Source organism: Peromyscus maniculatus, chromosome 10 (assembly GCF_049852395.1).
Source record: "Peromyscus maniculatus bairdii isolate BWxNUB_F1_BW_parent chromosome 10, HU_Pman_BW_mat_3.1, whole genome shotgun sequence".
Classification (NCBI taxonomy): domain Eukaryota; kingdom Metazoa; phylum Chordata; class Mammalia; order Rodentia; family Cricetidae; genus Peromyscus; species Peromyscus maniculatus.
In genome coordinates, this window is record NC_134861.1 from 19172374 (window position 1) to 19191008 (window position 18635).

The following is an 18635-nucleotide window of genomic DNA, read 5'->3' on the forward strand; positions in this document are numbered from 1 at the left end:
AACTAAACCTTTAAACCTTTTTTTTTTTTTTTTTTTGCTTAGTTGCTTTATTTTTATTGGTGCATTGATTAAAATAGTTGGGGTGAGAAACTTAGGAAAACTGTCATCTTTGTCATTGTGCATCCGTCCGTGTTGTTGCGAAGCCTAAACCACCGTCCATGCTCACCTAGTGGCACCGTCGGTGTGAAAGAAAGGAGAGAAGGGGTCAGGATCCTCTTGTCCCTTCAAAGACCCTGCCTTCGATGGCTGCGCTTCCCATGCTTCCACCTCTTTTTTTAATACAGCGTTTTGAATTTATTATTTGACAACTGCATGCGCGTACGCAGTGAATTGTGATCGCATTTGACCCCTTCACTATTCTTCACCTCCTCTGCTCCCGTGCCCTCCTCCCACCTTCATATCTTTTTAATAACCCACTGAGGACAACTAGTGCTGCACACACGTGCAGAGGTGGGATAGCCTCTGGAGCATGCCTAACCAAACAGGGGCCACACCCCTGAAAATATGGCTCTGCCTCCCCCAGCAGCCAGGGATAGGTTCTCATGGTCCCGCCCCCCGCCCATTCTGGAATGTTGATTGGCTTGGTCTTCTGCAGCTCTTGGGCAGGTGACCACAGTTTCAGTGACATCGAGAGTACAGCAGCCCTGTTTTGTCCTGAAGATGCTGTGTCACAGCAGTCCTCCCTGAACTCTGCCTCTTATTATCTTCCTACCCTCTTTTCTGTGATGTTCCCAGAGCCTTAGGCGTGACACAGGTGTCCGATTTATGGTTGAGCACTCCACAGACACTTAGTCTCTGCACTTTGACCAGTTATGAGTCTTTGTAGCAATCATCATTTACTACACAAAGAAAAAGTCTCTATGATGAGGACTGAGCGCTAATCTATGGTATAGAGATACGTATTTTGAAGGAAGTTGGATGCTATGTCCGTTTAGCAAAATAATAGTAGTAAGTTCTTCCTAGGGCTTGGGAGATCCCCAGCCATGAGTTCTTGGCCAGATTTACAGTAGCAGGCACATGTTTCCTCCTGTGGGGTGGATCTTAAGTCCAACTAAAGAATGGTTGGCTTCCCTCATCACGCTCATGTCCCTGTTGCACCCATGGACACATCTTGCCAGGGCAGTCATTCGTTCCATCTCTTAGAGTTTCCATCATCTCTCTGTGACACAAATCCTTTAACATATGAGCCTCTAGGGGTCATTATATAACCAAACTGTAGCACTAGTCATGAGAATAAGCCTAACTGAATCAAAATTGCATAAATGAGTGACACTTCAAGTAAGAAATCATTCAATAAATTGTTGTGTAATGACAATGATTGAGGGACAAACAGCTAAAGAATCAGAGCCATGACAGAGTTGTTAAAAATCAAGAAAGGACATAAGAGTTACACATATAGAAGATCAGAAATCTGTCTCCTGTGTCTCCTAGCTTCTGCTCTCCTCCACTGACCAGTGCTTTGCAGACACACAATCCTTTGGAGAAGTTTGTGTTTCCTCTTTCATAACAACAAAAACAGTATTATGAGGTGATCTTTAACTGTTATATAAATGAGGCATCTGAGATTCAAAAGGGTGGCCCACTGTGACCAGCATATATTATTGTTGATAAAGTTTAGAATTTGAGGTTGTGAGAGTAGATTTATATGAAGGAAAATAAATAAATTCACCAGTTACTCCCTACCTCAATGTGAATTCCAAATACATACTAAGCATATGTAAAAAAATATTAATATATATTTAAGCCCTAGAAGGGAACATGAGGATGAATATTTATAATAGCAAGTTGAAAAGCCAAATTCAGACACCATCAAATAAGCTTCCGTGTGAAATAAAGTCATATTATATGATATCTGATTGCCCCAAAGAGGGCTTTAGAACTAAGTAGAGTGGTCTTTAAAAGCCTAAGGGAAATGTTAACTACCCAGAACCACAAAAGTCAAGGGCAAGAAAAATAAATCTGCTCCGTAGAACTTTTCAACAAGCTTGTTGGCTAACACTTTGATCCTCTCATTTCTCAGTATGATTAAGTGCAGAATAGAATGAAAGAGATTGAAAACCTTTGTAGCTGCAATTGGATATTGACCAAGTATAAAAACATAAAAATTTATGAATTACAAAGATTTCTAGACAGTAGCGTGCCAACTATGAACTGAAATTTTAGGTAATTGGCCAAGTGACTCACAGAGTAAGAATGTTCACTTCCTGTGGCATGCTCCACACGACTCCGTGGCTTGGAGGAGAAGGTTGCTTATTTACTAGCCATGATTTAACACCCCTAAACCCACTGATGACTGCACACCAGTCAGTTGGATTGGATATAGCAAGGTGAGTGAGTATACACAGAGCCAATCTGGTTGGAGAAGCAGGAAGCAGGTGGCACCTCTCGGACCCTGGATTCATTCAGATTTGTCATTTGTGTGGCTGTGACAAGTCACGGGGTACTCTCTCTCAGTTTCCACAGCCGAAGTGCAAACAAAAGCAGTCCACGGCTCAAAGTTCTTCCTGTCTTTTAGTTTATCCTACAAAGCACCCCAGCCAACCATGAATACGAAGTTTCCAAACTGTTCCTTGTTTCTAGAACCTCGGCAGAGGCATCATTGCTTCCATGTCATTTGTTCATTTTTATTGAAATACACATTTAACTACTAGATTTGTATTTCAGGCCAAAAGTGTGATCCGAGCTGTCCCAACGGAAGTTGCTGGGGAGGAGGAGAAGAGAACTGCCAGAAATGTAAGTGGACACAGCGTTGGGGCCAGAGAAACACGCCCCTGTGAGCAGAGTCCACACAGTGTGTGGCCCTCCTCTCCTGCTCTTTGGTAACTGGACTAGTACAGGAGCTTGGCAAAGGACCCGGTGTTAACTCTTTCCTGACCGTCGGTCTTGCCGACCTCACTGCATGCAGCTATCTCAGGCTGACTATTCGGGATACTTCAGCCTGTCATAAAAAAATGCCGAAAAGCCAAGTGCCCAAGTCACGCAGAATGCCCTGCTCCCACACACCCTTTCCTAGTACCAACGGATAATATAAAAGTCTGACAGTGTTTCTCCAGGCAGTGTATGTGTGAATCTTACTTTTTAAAAAAGTCGAATTGACTCCAGTGTGGTTGCTGGTTCACACAAAGAACCCAGGAGTGTGCCAGCTTCAAAACTGACCATAGGTCGTTGTTTTTGTGACACAACTATCACGTTCCTTTAAACACTACATCCGGCCAGGTGCTCTTCTCGCTTGTGTGGTTTCTGTATTGTCAAGAATTCCCAGCTAATATCTACTGATTCAAAAGACCTAGTCAGACTTGCTTTGATACGTTTTCCTAAGTGGTTTGAAATAAATGATAAGAAAAATATACCAAGAGGGAGGCTGGGATCATACTCAGTTTGGCTGAATGGGAACGCCAAGAAGCCTGGAAATCCACCCGACCCCCCATTTGTTTCTTTCCACTGCAAGCAAGTATTCCTCCACGCCCCCAGAGCATGAGCCACCGCCGCCACCTAGATGCAGCTCACTGGTGATCTTTCTTTTTCAGTGACCAAAATCATCTGTGCCCAGCAATGTTCCCGGCGTTGCCGTGGCCGGTCCCCCAGTGACTGCTGCCACAACCAGTGTGCCGCTGGGTGTACAGGGCCCCGAGAGAGCGACTGTCTGGTAAGGCATTGGGAAGGTAGGCTGCGGGGCTCTGCATTTGTTCCCCACGGAGCCTTCCTGTGGGGCAGGCACACTGTAAATAAGTGCTGTCCTGGCCAACAGCAGCAGCATCGTGACAGATGCAGAGAGCGGCTTCTGTAAGACCCCCTGCGATGTGGCCAGTTACGCAGACCTTTGGGCAGTAGGGCATTGGAACCATCTTAGCCTCACCATTGTGCTTTGCCCACCATATTTCGATGACTCTCAGGCTGCCTCTCTATCCCACACCATCCCCAGGCGTCTTTTCCTCTGCCACTCCCGAAGCTCTGGTCAAAACTCTAGTGTGAAGTTTGGCAGGTACCAGGGCTAGTGAATGTGATTCCTGGGGTTAGTATACAGCCAAGCAAGGCCCTGTCAGGCTCCAGAAGAGGAAGTTCATCCTAAGCTAGAGTCTAGAATATTCTGTGGTTTCTTCAAACAGAAGATTCTTAAATCCCAGAAACCAGAGCTGGCCACAGGGATTTTTTTTTTGCTTGGGCAGTCTGGACTGGATCTAATAAGCAGCCTAGGGGAAAGGCTGTACATGGAGTTCTTAGTAAGAGCCAGCATCTTTGGCCTGGCACTTTCTGCATGGAACGTTCCTGCTAAGATTCCTGCACTTCAACAATAAATTCTAAAATGTTTTTTAAGCACTCTTTATAAGAGTAACCCAGTGTAGCCTGGGTTTAAAAATAGTGCTACACCATTCTTACCATGTCATGTTCAGATTTCTTCATTGCCTGTAATCAATAGAGATGTGTTTTTTTTTTTTTCTAACCACCAACCCTATATTATAGCAACTGGGATAGTCAGTATACTTACAAACAGCACTTATTACTTGCAAGAGGAAGGTGTTTCTGCCTCCCCTGGAAAGGCTTTTTCCCCTGCTCACTGGATTTTTTTCCCTCTCTAATTGAACACATGAGCCCTGAGGGTGCCACTGGCCTGCCTAACTTTCAGGCTGTCTGGCCTGTGCTTCTTTCGTTTGGACGCCACATCCTTGACCAGACATGTTGTCCCTCCTGTGACAGGTCTGCCACAGGTTCCGAGATGAAGCCACATGCAAAGACACCTGCCCACCACTGATGCTCTACAACCCCACCACGTATCAGATGGATGTCAACCCTGAGGGGAAGTACAGCTTTGGGGCCACCTGTGTGAAGAAATGCCCCCGTGAGTTGCTCACCTTTGACTCACCCACTGTCCATGTCCCCTTCGGTCTTACGCGGGCGAGTCTTGGGTAGTTTGGGGCCTTGCCTTGTGGCTGGGTGGGTTAGTGCATGCCCAGCTAGATACAGAGGTGAGGAGTCAGCTCAGTGTTGAGGGACAGAGGCAGAGGCAGCCTGCAGCAGGTGGGGCTCCTCTCCTCCAAAAGCGGCTTCACCAGGGCTGCTCCTAGTGCTGCTGGTGGCCAGACTTCATAACAAAAGGCACCTAGTGCTTCGTGCCAAGTCTGAGGGCCAGCTATAGTAACTTGGGGTGTCCTGGAACTGACTAACACAGAATCATGACCCTCTGGGCCAATCATTGTTTGACTCTGTATTATTCCGGTATTTAGCAGACCTAAATTAGAAAGAACAGCAGATCCACCTTCTTGAGTAGAAAAATCTCTGGTTAAGGTTAGAATCTTGGAGTACTGCAGTTTTAGTTTTGTTTTGATTTACTCATTTGGGTTCAGGCTTTGTTTGTGTATGATTGTTTCCTACTGGGGCCTGGAGGGAAATGGCAACATGGATCACTCCCAAACAGAGGAAGCAAAGCAATGGATAAAGAGCTGTAAGAACTGATCATGACTTCTAGAAAGAAAATTGAGACAGGGTGGCACACACCTTTAATCCCAGCACTCGGGAGGCAGAGGCAGGTGGATCTTTGTGAGTTCGAGGCCAGCCTGGTCTACAGAGCGAGATCCAGGAAAGGCGCAAAGCTACGCAGAGAAACCCTGTCTCAGGAAAAAAAGAGAGAGAGAGAGAGAGACAAAAAAAAAATGTGAAAGAGAAATTATGAGGGTGAGATTTTTGCCTACCTAGATTTAGGTGATGAAAGTCTATTTAGGAAAAAAAGAGGAAGGAGGAGGAGGAAAAAGAAGGAGGAGAATGAAAAGGAGAGGAGAGGAAGAGGAAGAAGAAGACAAATAGAATGCTAAGCCACTGCAAAGTAAAGGAAAACTCAGCACAGCCATGCCGTAGATGCTCTCTTTGTGAGAAGATTTAGCAAACAGAGCTTTAAATCCACAGGAAACACTCAAAACCTAAGATCACAAGAGCACATGACTCACACATATACTACCAGTGCCCAAATCTTTGAGGGTCTTTTTGGGAAACTCAAACCAGGAGCATAGAGTTTCTAATACATACCATAATCGTAAGTATTAAATGAGATAGACTACATAGAGCTGAGGGGAGGTGGAGAGATAGATTGGGGTACCTGTCCGGGAAGCAGAACAAACTGATCCCTCACTGTCGCCACCTCAATGGGACACGGTCTGTCTGATAAGCATTAATGGGTGCCTCCTGTGTACTCATTTACCTGTAAGTTCTAAACGCACACCTGACCAAGGACACCGATGTTCAAAGAGGGGGCTTTCAGTCAGTGAGCATGCATGGTGGTGTCCCCCACTGCAGTTCCCCACCTGTGATCAGATATCTGTGTTCCTCCACATTACCGTCAGGAACATCACTAAACTCAGGCTCGATTCCTTTTCTAGTTGAAACCCATCAGCCTCTCCCCTCAAAGTAGTCAACCAAACTATCAGGAACCTTTCTTCTCGGTGGCCCACGTACGTGGAGCAGGACATGAGGATGTTTGCCGAAGGTTAGGCGCACCTGCCGTGTGTGGCCTTCAACACCTTCTTTTCATTGCCTCTTCCTCAGGAAACTATGTGGTGACAGATCATGGCTCGTGTGTCCGGGCCTGTGGTCCTGACTACTACGAAGTGGAAGAAGATGGCGCCCGCAAGTGTAAGAAGTGTGACGGGCCCTGCCGCAAAGGTAAGGAGCCTACCAGTGTCGACACGCCTTTTTATCGACCCTTGTGCTGGCCTCTTATGTCCACCTCCAAACAAACACACCTTACTTTTTTTTTTTTTTAATTAAAAACGAAAAAGAAAATGGGCATTTAGTCTGTAAAGTAAAAGATAAACTTGCAAGGCCAAGTTACAAAGGTGGAGGAGGTGGGGGACGTTCTCGTGAACCAGGTACAGAGGCGCCACCTGCAGCCCAGGTAGGTGAACTGTCTTGGCCAGAAAGGGGAGGAGCCAATGACTTAATGAGTAACTCAGTCTATATAGAAAACAACAGGGAGAATTCAATGCCAACAGAGGTCCGTGACAAGGACAGTCCCAAGCCCCACTCCACTCCCATAGCCAGAACACCACAGCCTGCCACGGGTCCAGGCACCTGGAGGGCCCCCTCAGAGTGGAATGAGTTAACAATGTGTGGCTCAGGGGCTCACGCTTCTGCCTGTGTAGGTACAGCCTTCTTAATTCATCAAAGGTAAATGGAACAACTATCTCTCTTAACAGTTTGTAACGGCATAGGCATTGGTGAATTTAAAGACACGCTCTCCATAAATGCTACAAACATCAAACACTTCAAATACTGCACTTCCATCAGTGGGGACCTTCACATCCTGCCAGTGGCCTTCAAGGGGTAAGTAACAGCTGAGGGACCTAGACAGAGAGCAGCAAAATCTACTTTTTTTTTTTTTAAAGCATGGAGAATGATCAATAATCATGTTGCTGTTTGTTTCAGGGATTCCTACACACGTACTCCTCCTCTAGACCCACGAGAACTAGATATTCTAAGAACAGTAAAGGAAATAACAGGTTTGTGCTGGAGTATCCGGGAGCATATACAGCAAATTAAATTTTACAGAAACCATCAGACTTCCCCCCCCCCCGCCCCCCCGCTTCTTCCCTGGCACAAAAATGTGGTGTCTGAAGTTCTACCATGATGATTAATTCTTTGAGACTTTGTAAAATTCCAGTTTCCCTTAGTGCAAGCTGAAAGCACTTTAAGTCAAGGCTGCATCCATGCTAGACTTCATGTGAACACATGTAATAGTGCTTCCCAGCTCAGACCGGCCATCATCCTTACAAACCCCAAACTCCAGAAAGAAGAAAGAGGGGTAGTGCAGAGTCTTGGTTTCATAAACTAGATTTCAAACGATTGCCCTCTGGGGAGTCTGGGATCCACGACTGCCTGGCGCCTGCACTCCATTTTGTTCATCTTTGAAAAGGGATCATTTGATCTGAAAAACAAGACTGATGTGGAGATCAGAGTTAAATGAAGAAAGTATTTAAAATGAGACCTAAGTAAGCAGCAACTTGAAAACAGTCAGAGAAGGAATCAAGTGTATGAACTGATATCCTTCGAGGGTATCAGAGCCAGAGCACATGGTCAGCCTTCTGGTTGGGCATTGGCCTGGGGGTTGAGAGAGATGCAGTCAGGATTCAAAGTTCCACGGAGAGGGTAGGATTACAATTGTCTAAAAAATATCATCTGGACATGTGTCTGTACGTACACTGTCATCCTTACTGGAGAGGATAGGAGAATCTACGGGCACTGTCCTCCATGTACCGTGAATCCTAGAACATACTTCCTACAAAGCAAAGAAATTCCTAGCACCCTGTGTCTAAGTCTTTCTTCCTCCCTCTAGGGTTTTTGCTGATTCAGGCTTGGCCTGAAAACTGGACCGACCTCCATGCTTTTGAGAACCTAGAAATAATACGTGGCAGAACAAAGCAGCAGTAAGTCAGCCATAACTAAAGTCTGGTAGATTATTTTTGCTTTTTATTTTGAAATTGGCCTTAAAGGAGGGGTGTAGAAACAGTACAAAATGGTCATTCACTCAGCTTCCCCGAATGTAAGCGACTTACATGAGTCAATGTGAGGACTGAGATAAAGATGTTGACACCATACAGCGCTGTTTAATCCACCATGTGCCTTATTCTGAGTTCACCAGATTCTCCATGAATGCATTTGTTCTTTCTCTGTTCTCTCCAGAATCCCACATCGCAGTGACTTCTAATGTCTTCTCAGTGCCTTTCAACCTCCCCTAGCTCCTATGTCTTTGCCCAGTTTCATTGTCTTGACACTCTGGGAAAGTATGACCAGGTGTTTCATAGAATGTCTCCTTATTTGTGTTTGGCTAATATTTGATAATGATGCAGTTGATAATGATATGACATTATCACACAAGGGGACCTAAGTAATGTTTTAACATGAAACGGTTTGGGGACCTATAAATATGAGCACTCGTGCAGCTACAATAAAGAAATGTGTGCACAGAGCAAGAAAAATGATACACAGAGAGAGAGACACAGACAGACAGACAGACAGGCAGAGACAGGGAGACAAAGAGAAAGGGAGGGAAGGAGAAAAGGAGAAAGGAGATCGTTAACAGAACAAGAGAAATCCTAAAATCTGTGGTGATGGAAATTTGGAAACCTGTAGCTCAAACCGCCTTGGAAACTTTCTGATTATGACAACTTTTTCTGAAATTTATGACCACTAACCTCACAAAGCATCACGGACTATTTAACCAGTCAAAGCACCATGTACACAGAGTAAGCACCACTTTCCATAAACTCTGTTAGTCAGACACTTCTGATCCTAAGCGCATAGCTTCTTTTGCTTCCTGCCCTTGCTCTGAAACTCTCAGGAATGTTCTTTGGCTGGGGCCAGCACAGGGATGAGCTTCAGCACGGGTGTTTTGAGTGGCGGCCTTGTAGCCTTCTGCTTAGTTTTAAGGGTTTAAGCTCTGGGTTGACCATTAGTTCCTGGTGTGACTCACAAAAAGCTTGGACTTGACCTGCAGGAAAGACCCAGCCAGACCCTGACTCCTTGGCTTCTCTGGGCTTATGCTGGGGGAGAATTCCCAGTAAATGGTGGTTGTGGGTCTCCTGCCCAGGACCCCTCACTTCTCTGGCAATGGGCTGGGGGGGGGCGTACATGAATCAGGGAAACTGGGAGAACTGTAAACAGGAAGAGGGGGCTGCCAAATAATGCTTTAAACCTTTGTCGTTTAACCTCTTAAATTTCATTTTCTTCCTTTTGTCCTGTCTCAATCAACCCATTCCTGACGCTGGTATCAAAGCAGCTTCCTACAAATATACTCTGCTTCTGCTGCTTTTCCATCAGTTGCCTGTGACAACCCAAACTCCCCAGCAGGGGCCTGAACCTGTGCTCTGACTTCCCCACCATCCTCAGGCCCGTCTTTCAGCTCTGACACTTGCAGACATCCTACATAATCCTGTTCCTCCAAGTGGGGTTTGGGATTCCATTTCCTCTCGTCTGGTTAACTTCAATCCAGTCATCCACTGGGAATATACCTTGTAGAACCTTACTTGGCTCTGCTCTCCAGGTCTCGGATATGAGACATCACGGCTTGGAGAAAGTCATCCTTCTATACTATTCCTCCATAGAGCTACTTGAGTTCCCATTCTTGACTAACAGTGTTCCCTAAAGCTGCAGTCATTTCTCTGGACTCAAAAAGCTCTGCCTGAATCAACTAACTTGGTCCCATAGAGACTCACAGAGACCAAACTGACAACCAAGGATCCTGCATGGGACTGACCTAGGCGCTCTGCATATATGTTACAGTTGTGTAGCCTGGTCCTCTTGTGGGACTCCTAACATTGGGAACAGGGGCTGTTTCTGACTCTATTGCCTTCTTTGGGGACCCTTTCCTCCTACTGGATTGCCTCATCCAGCCTTAACATGAGGGGAGGTGCCTAGTTTCACTGTAGTGTGACAGACTAAGGCTGGCTGATATCCATGGGAGGTCCGCACTTTTCTGAAGAGAAAAAGAGGAGGAGTGGATGGGGGCAGTGCTGGGAGGAGGGGAAACTGTGGTAGGAATGCAAAAACAAACAAACAACTAAAGATCTGCCTGTATGATTATATCACCTGCAGACAGGCTCCCTGAGTAAAAGAGACCCATATTTAACCTATATAGTATTCGTCAAGTGGTACCACAGATATTCACTCTATAAACATGACCAGATGGCACTGGATGGATGGATAGATGGGTAGATGGACAGACAGACAAATTTGCTTAAAGTACACTTTGGTGTTCTTGGTTTCTAGGAAACTACAAATACAGTAAATGAAATGACATGAGGCCGCTGACTCAGGCCTCCAGTGTATCCAAGGCTAAAGATAATAAATGGATGAGAAACCATCTTTTCTTTGAAGAAACTCAAAAAACCACTTGCATTTTTTGAAAGTTGTGATTTATATCTTTCACAGAATGATTAGTAATAATTGGAACACACTTTTCAGGAAACCTAAGTGGCCCATGAAAACAAAATCTGAGGGTAGCATGGTGTTTTCACTATCACATACAATGCAAATTTTCTTCTCCCCCATTTAGTGGTCAATTTTCTCTCGCGGTTGTTGGCCTGAACATAACATCATTGGGATTGCGCTCCCTCAAGGAAATAAGTGATGGGGATGTGATTATTTCTGGAAACCGAAACTTGTGCTATGCAAACACGGTCAACTGGAAAAAACTCTTTGGGACTTCCAGCCAGAAAACCAAAATCACGAACAACAGACCCGAGAACGACTGCAGTAAGTAGCTGCTCCCGACCCACCTGCGCAGGTAGCTCCTGAAGGGGATTTACGTCAGGAGGAGTGCTGCAGAGGTCTGTGGCTCCCGCTCACTGCTCTGATCCAGGACCACGGTGTGCCGGAGCAAAGAGTGGACACAGGGGTGTGAAAAATGTGCAGTCCTCTGGGGAAAGGAGAGAATTTAAAGCTGCAAATAAGTCAGGTACTGAGAATGCAATCATAACTGCAAAGAGATTAGAGCCCTTAAAGGGAAGCATTGTCCTCTACACTGGGACAGTAGGAAAAGGGTCCCTGAGGGCAGGCCCCACCCACTGAAGGGTTTGTCTTGGAGATGTACATTCATTTGAAAAAAGAGAGCCCAAACTGAGAATTCTGCTGAAGAGATTGCCTGCTTCCGGAGGCCAGGCTGCATCCATCTTCAGCCTGCCACTGAAATGGGCAGCGTCATCCACATGCTACTTGTTTTGTATACATGAAAGATACAAGATTGAAGGGGGCATGGGAGCCCATGCCAAGGTGACAGAAAGCCAGTCAGGCAGGCCGAGATGAGTCAGAATTGAAGTCCCTAAAAGGAGGCCTGGAGAGGCCACCGTGCAAACCCATAAAGACACTCCAGGACTTAGAGATGTCAGTATAATGGGGTGTCTGCTATTAAGAAAAAAACAAAAGCTGCAGGCTTGGAATAGAGCGGGCCAAATGGGGAACTTTTGACACTGCAGGGGCCAGACCTGGAAGGACAGAGCTACCCAAGTTCTTGAGAGCACCTTATTTCCAGAATCTGGAAAACCTGATGAAATTACTCAGAACTCACCTCAAGAACTTGGGTGGTTCTCCTGGGTTTCGGTCTTGCTCTGGTTCACTTTTTCTTTGCTGTGCCCCCATCCCACCTCTTTGAAATGGGAATGTTTCCTATGTGTCGTTGTGGGTGAGAAGTCTGTAATTTACGTCCTGATTGCACAGAGGCCAACAGTGAAGAAGAGATTTCCTTGAGTCTCAAGAAAAAATAGACTTGAGACTTTCGAGCAATACTGATACTGGAGCATTGTTGCCAAGTTCTATTCCCAGGACTCATACAGAGGAGGGAGAGAACCAACTCCCACAAACTGATCACACACACACACACACACACACACACACACACACACACACACACACCACACCACACCGCAGCATGCACTTATACAGCCTCTACACAAAATAAAAAGATAACGTAGTTTTTTTAGAATGACTTAAGATGATGGAATGAACACATTTTGCATTATAAGATATTCATAACCCTATGTGGTCTGGGAGCAGGGGTGTGAGGTGAAAAGGATGAGGTGGCTGAAGTATGTTCCCAGAAGGCTCGTGTGTTTGAACATTTGGCCTCATGCTTCTGCCACTGTGCTGGACAAAGTAAAACCTTCCTCCCTCAGCTGCTAGATGTGTGGTCACATCAATGAGTAACGTAATATATGCACTGATGTTTGGCTACTAAATATCTGTAATTTAAAGAACAAAGTTGGTGGTCTTTATCATGTTACATTTTAACTAAAGGCAGCTCTGTGCTCACTTCAGCCTTAGATCACTATAGCCAAGTACACAAGCACATGTATGTACCCACACATATGCATCAAAGGATGTATGACATTTCACGGTGACATTCCCGACTCTGGTTTTAAAATAGTAACTTGAATTAGCTTTTGAAACTGGCCAATGCCCCTGGATTTGTGGCAGGACTCTAAACACCAGCAGAGGTGACGCTAAGTACCAAATGTACTCTGGCCCAGTTGGGCTTTGAGAACTTGCCCTGTTGACTTTAGTCCCGTTTGACTTTGGCTTCCCCATTCACACATAGTGATGATTCCAGTACCGCGGTGCTCCTCGGTGACATGGCATCCTGTGTGTGAAGCTCTTGGCTTGGTACCCAGCATACAGCAAGCAGCTACAACCTTCCCTGCCATTTCTGTCAGCTGTGACATCCATCATCAAAGCCTCCCCAGAGTCATGTCCAAGCTGCCCTGTGCACCACAGAGAACAGGGGCCTGGGTACCCTACTCTTTCCAGAACCCCGATGTGTCTGTGAAGAGCACACAGCCCCTCAGCAGGGTGTCACCTCTTTTGGTCCCTCCTGTCACTAGTCTATAACTGACCCTATGATTCACTGTCTTCTCAGAGGACACAGGCCACGTCTGTAATCCTTTATGCTCCTCGGAAGGCTGCTGGGGCCCTTCACCCAGGGACTGTGTCTCCTGCCAGAACGTCAGCAGGGGCAGAGAATGTGTGGAGAAGTGCAACATCCTGGAGGGGTGAGACACTGTCCTTTCAGCCTTTGTCTAGCTGGGAAATAAGCCACCATGCTGCTTTTACAGCTTTGCAATTATCCAAGTTAATGTTTTCTTTCTCTCTTGTTCTTGATATTATCTTTATGTTCCTTTTTTTTTTTACAAAGTGTTCATCACATTAGCAAGTAAGTTTTTCATTATTCTTCAGTGCACCTGGTAATCTATCATGTCCCTTTTCCTGAAAATACTTTAAATTTTCATTTTGCAAGAATTTCCAAAGGTAGAATAGACACAGGGGTTAATATATTCAAGAAAGTGTGGGCGTGTGGCCTTTTCTTTCCAATCCACTATTCACATTATATTAAAATTTATCAACACAGACTATTTCCTAATTAATTTCAGTTTGATGTACCCCTCACACACACTGATCATTCAGTGGTGCAAATTATTTTTAATGCAACCAGGGACAAAGCAGTAATTCATATATTTGCTTAATTTAATAGCAATCAATTAATAAGTACAACGTATGTATGCAATGAGAATTTCAATATTGGTGTAAGGTTTGAGTGATACTGGTAATGATTAAAATAAATTACTTGGAAAATTAAATTGGAGGGTAGAAAGGGGCATTTTTTTTTTCATTTAAGGGACTAGGGAAAGCTATGGTGAAGAAGAGACATACGAGTTACGGGCAGTGCTGGGAAATCTTCCATCCTGTTTCGCTAACAGGGTGTGGACCACAGTTTGTATCCAGAAATATTCCAGAACTAGATGGAAAGACGGTTTTGATTGTGTAAGAATTTCTTAATGGGCTTAGGACAACTGTTACAACTGCTGTTTGAATGTCGCATATGAAGCTCCAACATAGTCCTTCCTGTTATAAGCAGACATTCATATTTCCCACTTTCAAATCTCTTCACCATACCCAGAGGCCCAGGGTTCTTAGTGTGAGGTGCCTGACACCCTGCAGCGCCTCACCACTGTTCAAGCCGGGACCCTTGTGCAGGGTCAAAGTGACACAGAGACAAAGCTCGGAAAGTTGCCACTGTGGGTCTTGTTCACTGCTGGTCAGTTGGCTGTGGTCCCTTTGTTCGGCCAACATAGGAACAGTGGAGGACGAGGGGAAAGAGTCCAGTGCTGGTCTTTGGCTTCTTTGGTACACTTCACAGTTTGTTAGCAGTGAGCAGTGGCGACAGGCAGGTGGGCACAGGTACACGTGCACCCTCTACTGTTCCAGCCCTTGTTTATTACTTGATTATTGGGACCCTCAGCTCTACAAGTCTGAGAGTTCTTAGGCCTTCAGTGTGGGACTCTTAGGTGTTACAGCATGTGTGGAGGCCGAAAACACTGGGATTCCCTAGCCCATAGTACAGTTGGTGCAGCTTCAAGAAGGGCCGGAGTAACGGGGTCCTCAATCCTCAATGGTGGTTACTGTTAAAATTCTTGGGCCCGGGATGTCGGAGACCCTTGGCTCTAAAATCTTGGCAGTACTCTGGAATGCTTTCCGCAAGCAGGACCTGCAGTTTCTTTCCTCCTGCTCTGTGCAGTCATCCATCCTTCAGCCTCAGCTCTCCATCCTCTCTGCTTCTGCCTTCCCCTGTTCAGCCGCCTCTTCTCCACCCACCAAGCAGCTGGCCATGTGCTGCTTCTGCAGCTCAGCCTGATGACGGCTCTCTTTCACTGCTGTTCCGTGGCCTCTTCCATCGCTCCGTCTCTACTGCTTCTTTCTGGATGCTGCCAGTTCACTTTGAACTACTAAAAGCAGGCAAAGGAAAGGCCACCTGAGAGGAGTCTGTTGTTGGATTAATGTATCTGATGTTGCAATACCAGAAGAGGCAGGACACAGGAGGGCTCCAGAGGTGAACAAGCATGAACGTTCCTTTCCTATCCCTTAGTCTTACTTAGTAACCATCTTTCTTTCCACCTGAAATATCCACAAATTTGGCCTTAGAGGTAAGGGGTGGCTGATAAAGATATTTTTCATATTTAGCTTTCTTACCTGACATTCAAAAACTGTGCCTATAGGAAAATGTCAGGAAAGCACTCTGATTAGAAATGAAGCTGCCTGTGAGGTGGCCTAAGGTTCTGTTAGTGACCTCAGCATATTGTATTTCAGGTCAGCACCAGCATTCTGACCCTTTTCCCTTAAGATGCTTTTGAATTTCTGGGATAGGTCATTTGTGTTACTTGAAATAGTCACAGCCACTTGTGATACGGCACTCAAAGTTCACTGTGTTCTTCTCCCAGGGAGCCAAGGGAGTTTGTGGAGAAATCCGAGTGCATCCAGTGCCATCCGGAATGTCTGCCCCAGGACATGAACATCACCTGTACAGGCCGGGTAAGGAGCTCTACTCAGTTGTCTATCCTGCTCTGTGGGAAAGCCTTCACAGCAGCAGCAGCAGGAACATCAATGAACCAAGCCACGCCCAGTAAGAAAGCTGTCCATGCCAGCCCTTTCCAGGGAAGAGATACTCAGGATCTGCTCCTTAAAGTGGCTATGCCGAGTAAAGGTTCCTCCCACCTGCCTGTCCAGTACCCCACTCACTTCACCATGGCCATTCCCCCACTGTACCACAGGACATCCCGTACTGACCTTGGACACTGCCAGGCAGCTCTCACAGCTTCTACCGTCCGCCATCATCTCCTCATTTCAGTTGAACACCACCAAAGTATTAACAAATTCAAGTGACGCTATTTTTTTAAAGAAATACCAGCAATTTTTTTCTTAAATCAGTTGCTTTTCTGCATACACAGTAGCAAACTCCTAAGGGATGTAAGTGGGAATTCAGGTTGCTGTGACATGAATATGCTGTTAATACCTGATACTGGCCATAGTCGGGGCTCTGTTTCAGTGTGAGTTCCAGCAGCAGAATTTAAATCTCCTCATTGAAATGTGTTTCAGAAGTTGTCCGTCAATCAAGCAGAGTGTCGCAGAACTGAGTTAGGAAAGCTAGACTGTCAGCATGGCTGGTTACAAAGTGAGCCCTTGGTCTGCAGGCTTACACGGCATTGGACTGAATTTTCATTGCTACAGTGAAATAATCGCTGCTTTGCTGGAGTGTTCCAGCTGCTCTGGCTTTGAGTGTGCTCAGCCTCTGAGCAGACAAAGCTGAACCGTTAGCGCAGCCAAAGGAAAGCAGGCTTGCCTAACAGCTTTATTTCAGTCCTCTGGGGAAGTGTGAAGCGCACAACCTAGGCAGTCCCTCTGCCTTCGTTTCCGAGGATTTTACAAGGACATTCCACGTTTTATAGACAGACTCCAATGCTGCACATTCGCAGTCCATTCTGCAGCCAGCACCGCCATGTGCCACCTTCCTTTCCCTGGAGAAGTACAAAGGGGGATTTTCCTCCATGTGCCTCAGCAAGTCAAAGTCTGGCCTCCCTCAGCTCTTCATTTTAACTTCCCGTGTGATAGGCAAGAAAGATGAGGTTATAAAATACATGTAGACCAATCAAGATGATTTTGACAAGTACTATGTATTTAGTAGTATTTCTTAAAATACTACTAAAATGCAGTGAAGAATGTGGCTTATGTTTGGGTATAATAATGCATTTGCTTTTTCCATGAATATCTTTATGTGCTTTATACAACTTTGCTGTACTAGAATAGCTGAGAATGGGAAACATAACTATCCTTTCTTAACAGATTATAGCATACAAATAAAATGGTTTTGCATAGCTAATCAGAGTTAACAGAAAGTGTATCTATAAGCAGAGAGATGGTAGAGGGCCCTGCTGCCAAGCCTGATGGCTTTAGTTCCATCCCTGGAACTCACAGGAAGGAGAGCACTTACAAGCTGTCCACTCATCTCCAGTTTCATCCACACATGCACGCAATCACATAATTAATTAATTTATTTATTTGAAACATACTAAAGGAAAGTAAATATGTTTCAGGAACAGTCAGGAAAATGTATTAGCTATCATTGGCACAGCGGGCAAAAGTAATCACGGAACTTGTCATATATTTTAAGAACTTCTGCACTGGGGAATGGACAGATGCCTCAGTGATTAAGAGCACTGACTGCTCTTCGAGAGGACCCAGGTTTGATTCTCAGCACCAACGTGGCAGCTCACAGCCACCTGTAACTCCAGTTTCAGGGGATGTGGTGCCCTCTTTTGGCTTCTAGGAGCACCAGGCAAACCAGTAGTGCACAGACATGCATGCACGTATTCAATAATAATAACAATGTCTATATTATTGGCTTTTGTCTTCCCACAGTAAATATTATAAGTAGAAAGTTATTTCCACTTTTAAAAAGGAAATGAAAAATCCATAACCTTTTCTGTACCTTGGTTCAGGGGCCAGACAACTGCATCAAATGCGCCCACTACATTGATGGCCCACACTGTGTCAAGACCTGCCCAGCTGGGATCCTGGGGGAGAACAACACCCTGGTCTGGAAGTACGCAGATGCCAGTAACGTCTGCCACCTCTGCCATCCAAACTGTACCTACGGGTAAGTGTAGCACAGTCACCTGCAGCAGCATATGAGAATTTGTACACTGGAAATGTCTACCAAATTTTAGGCAGTAGGTTTTATATATATAGGCTTGTATTTTAGCCAGGGCCCTAAGATGTTTCAACTCTGGGGTTGTGGTGGCAGCAGTCATGGGCCAGTGGGCAGATCTCAGACTGGTAAGAATATCACGCTGCCTGGCAGGATGTCTGTCTCAGGTAGTCTTGGTTCTTTGGCACTGCATGCGCCAATAGGAAAGAGTGATGGGTATGACTGCCAACGTGTCACCTCTCCCCCCTCTGTATAAACAGGGCTGGGATGGGGATGGTGTGGGCTGGGAGTAGGGAAGGACCTGGCGAGTTAGCTCAATCGGTAACATCCTTTCATTCAAGCATGAGGACCTTAGTTTGATCCCCAGCACCCATGTAGAAAAAGCCAGGAGTAATGACAGTACACATCTGTAACCCCAGTACTGGAAAGACAGAGGCAGGAAGAGCCCCAGGGCTTTCTAGCAATCGATTCTAGACAAACAGTTGGTGAACTTCAGTTCACTGAGAGACTCTGACTCAGGAAAAAAAAAAAAAGGAGCAGTTGTGTTTGCGGAATGACATCTGATGTTGACTTCTAGGCTTCACACAATCAGTGCACATGCGCGCACACACACACACACACA

The 18635-nt window shown here is 45.6% G+C and overlaps 1 protein-coding gene across 3 annotated transcripts in view; it reads left to right on the forward strand.

Moving 5' to 3' along the window:
* Egfr (epidermal growth factor receptor) overlaps nucleotides 1-18635 on the forward strand; it is a 174073-nt gene that overhangs the window by 124428 nt on the left and 31010 nt on the right. For all 3 annotated transcript variants that reach the window (XM_015988562.3, XM_015988563.3, XM_015988561.3), the window contains exons 5-15: nucleotides 2665-2733; nucleotides 3528-3646; nucleotides 4696-4837; nucleotides 6535-6651; nucleotides 7185-7311; nucleotides 7414-7487; nucleotides 8321-8411; nucleotides 11039-11238; nucleotides 13394-13526; nucleotides 15750-15840; nucleotides 17805-17962. In XM_015988562.3, the coding sequence (XP_015844048.1) occupies nucleotides 2665-2733; nucleotides 3528-3646; nucleotides 4696-4837; nucleotides 6535-6651; nucleotides 7185-7311; nucleotides 7414-7487; nucleotides 8321-8411; nucleotides 11039-11238; nucleotides 13394-13526; nucleotides 15750-15840; nucleotides 17805-17962 (1321 nt within the window). The remainder of the gene's footprint in view (nucleotides 1-2664; nucleotides 2734-3527; nucleotides 3647-4695; nucleotides 4838-6534; nucleotides 6652-7184; nucleotides 7312-7413; nucleotides 7488-8320; nucleotides 8412-11038; nucleotides 11239-13393; nucleotides 13527-15749; nucleotides 15841-17804; nucleotides 17963-18635) is intronic.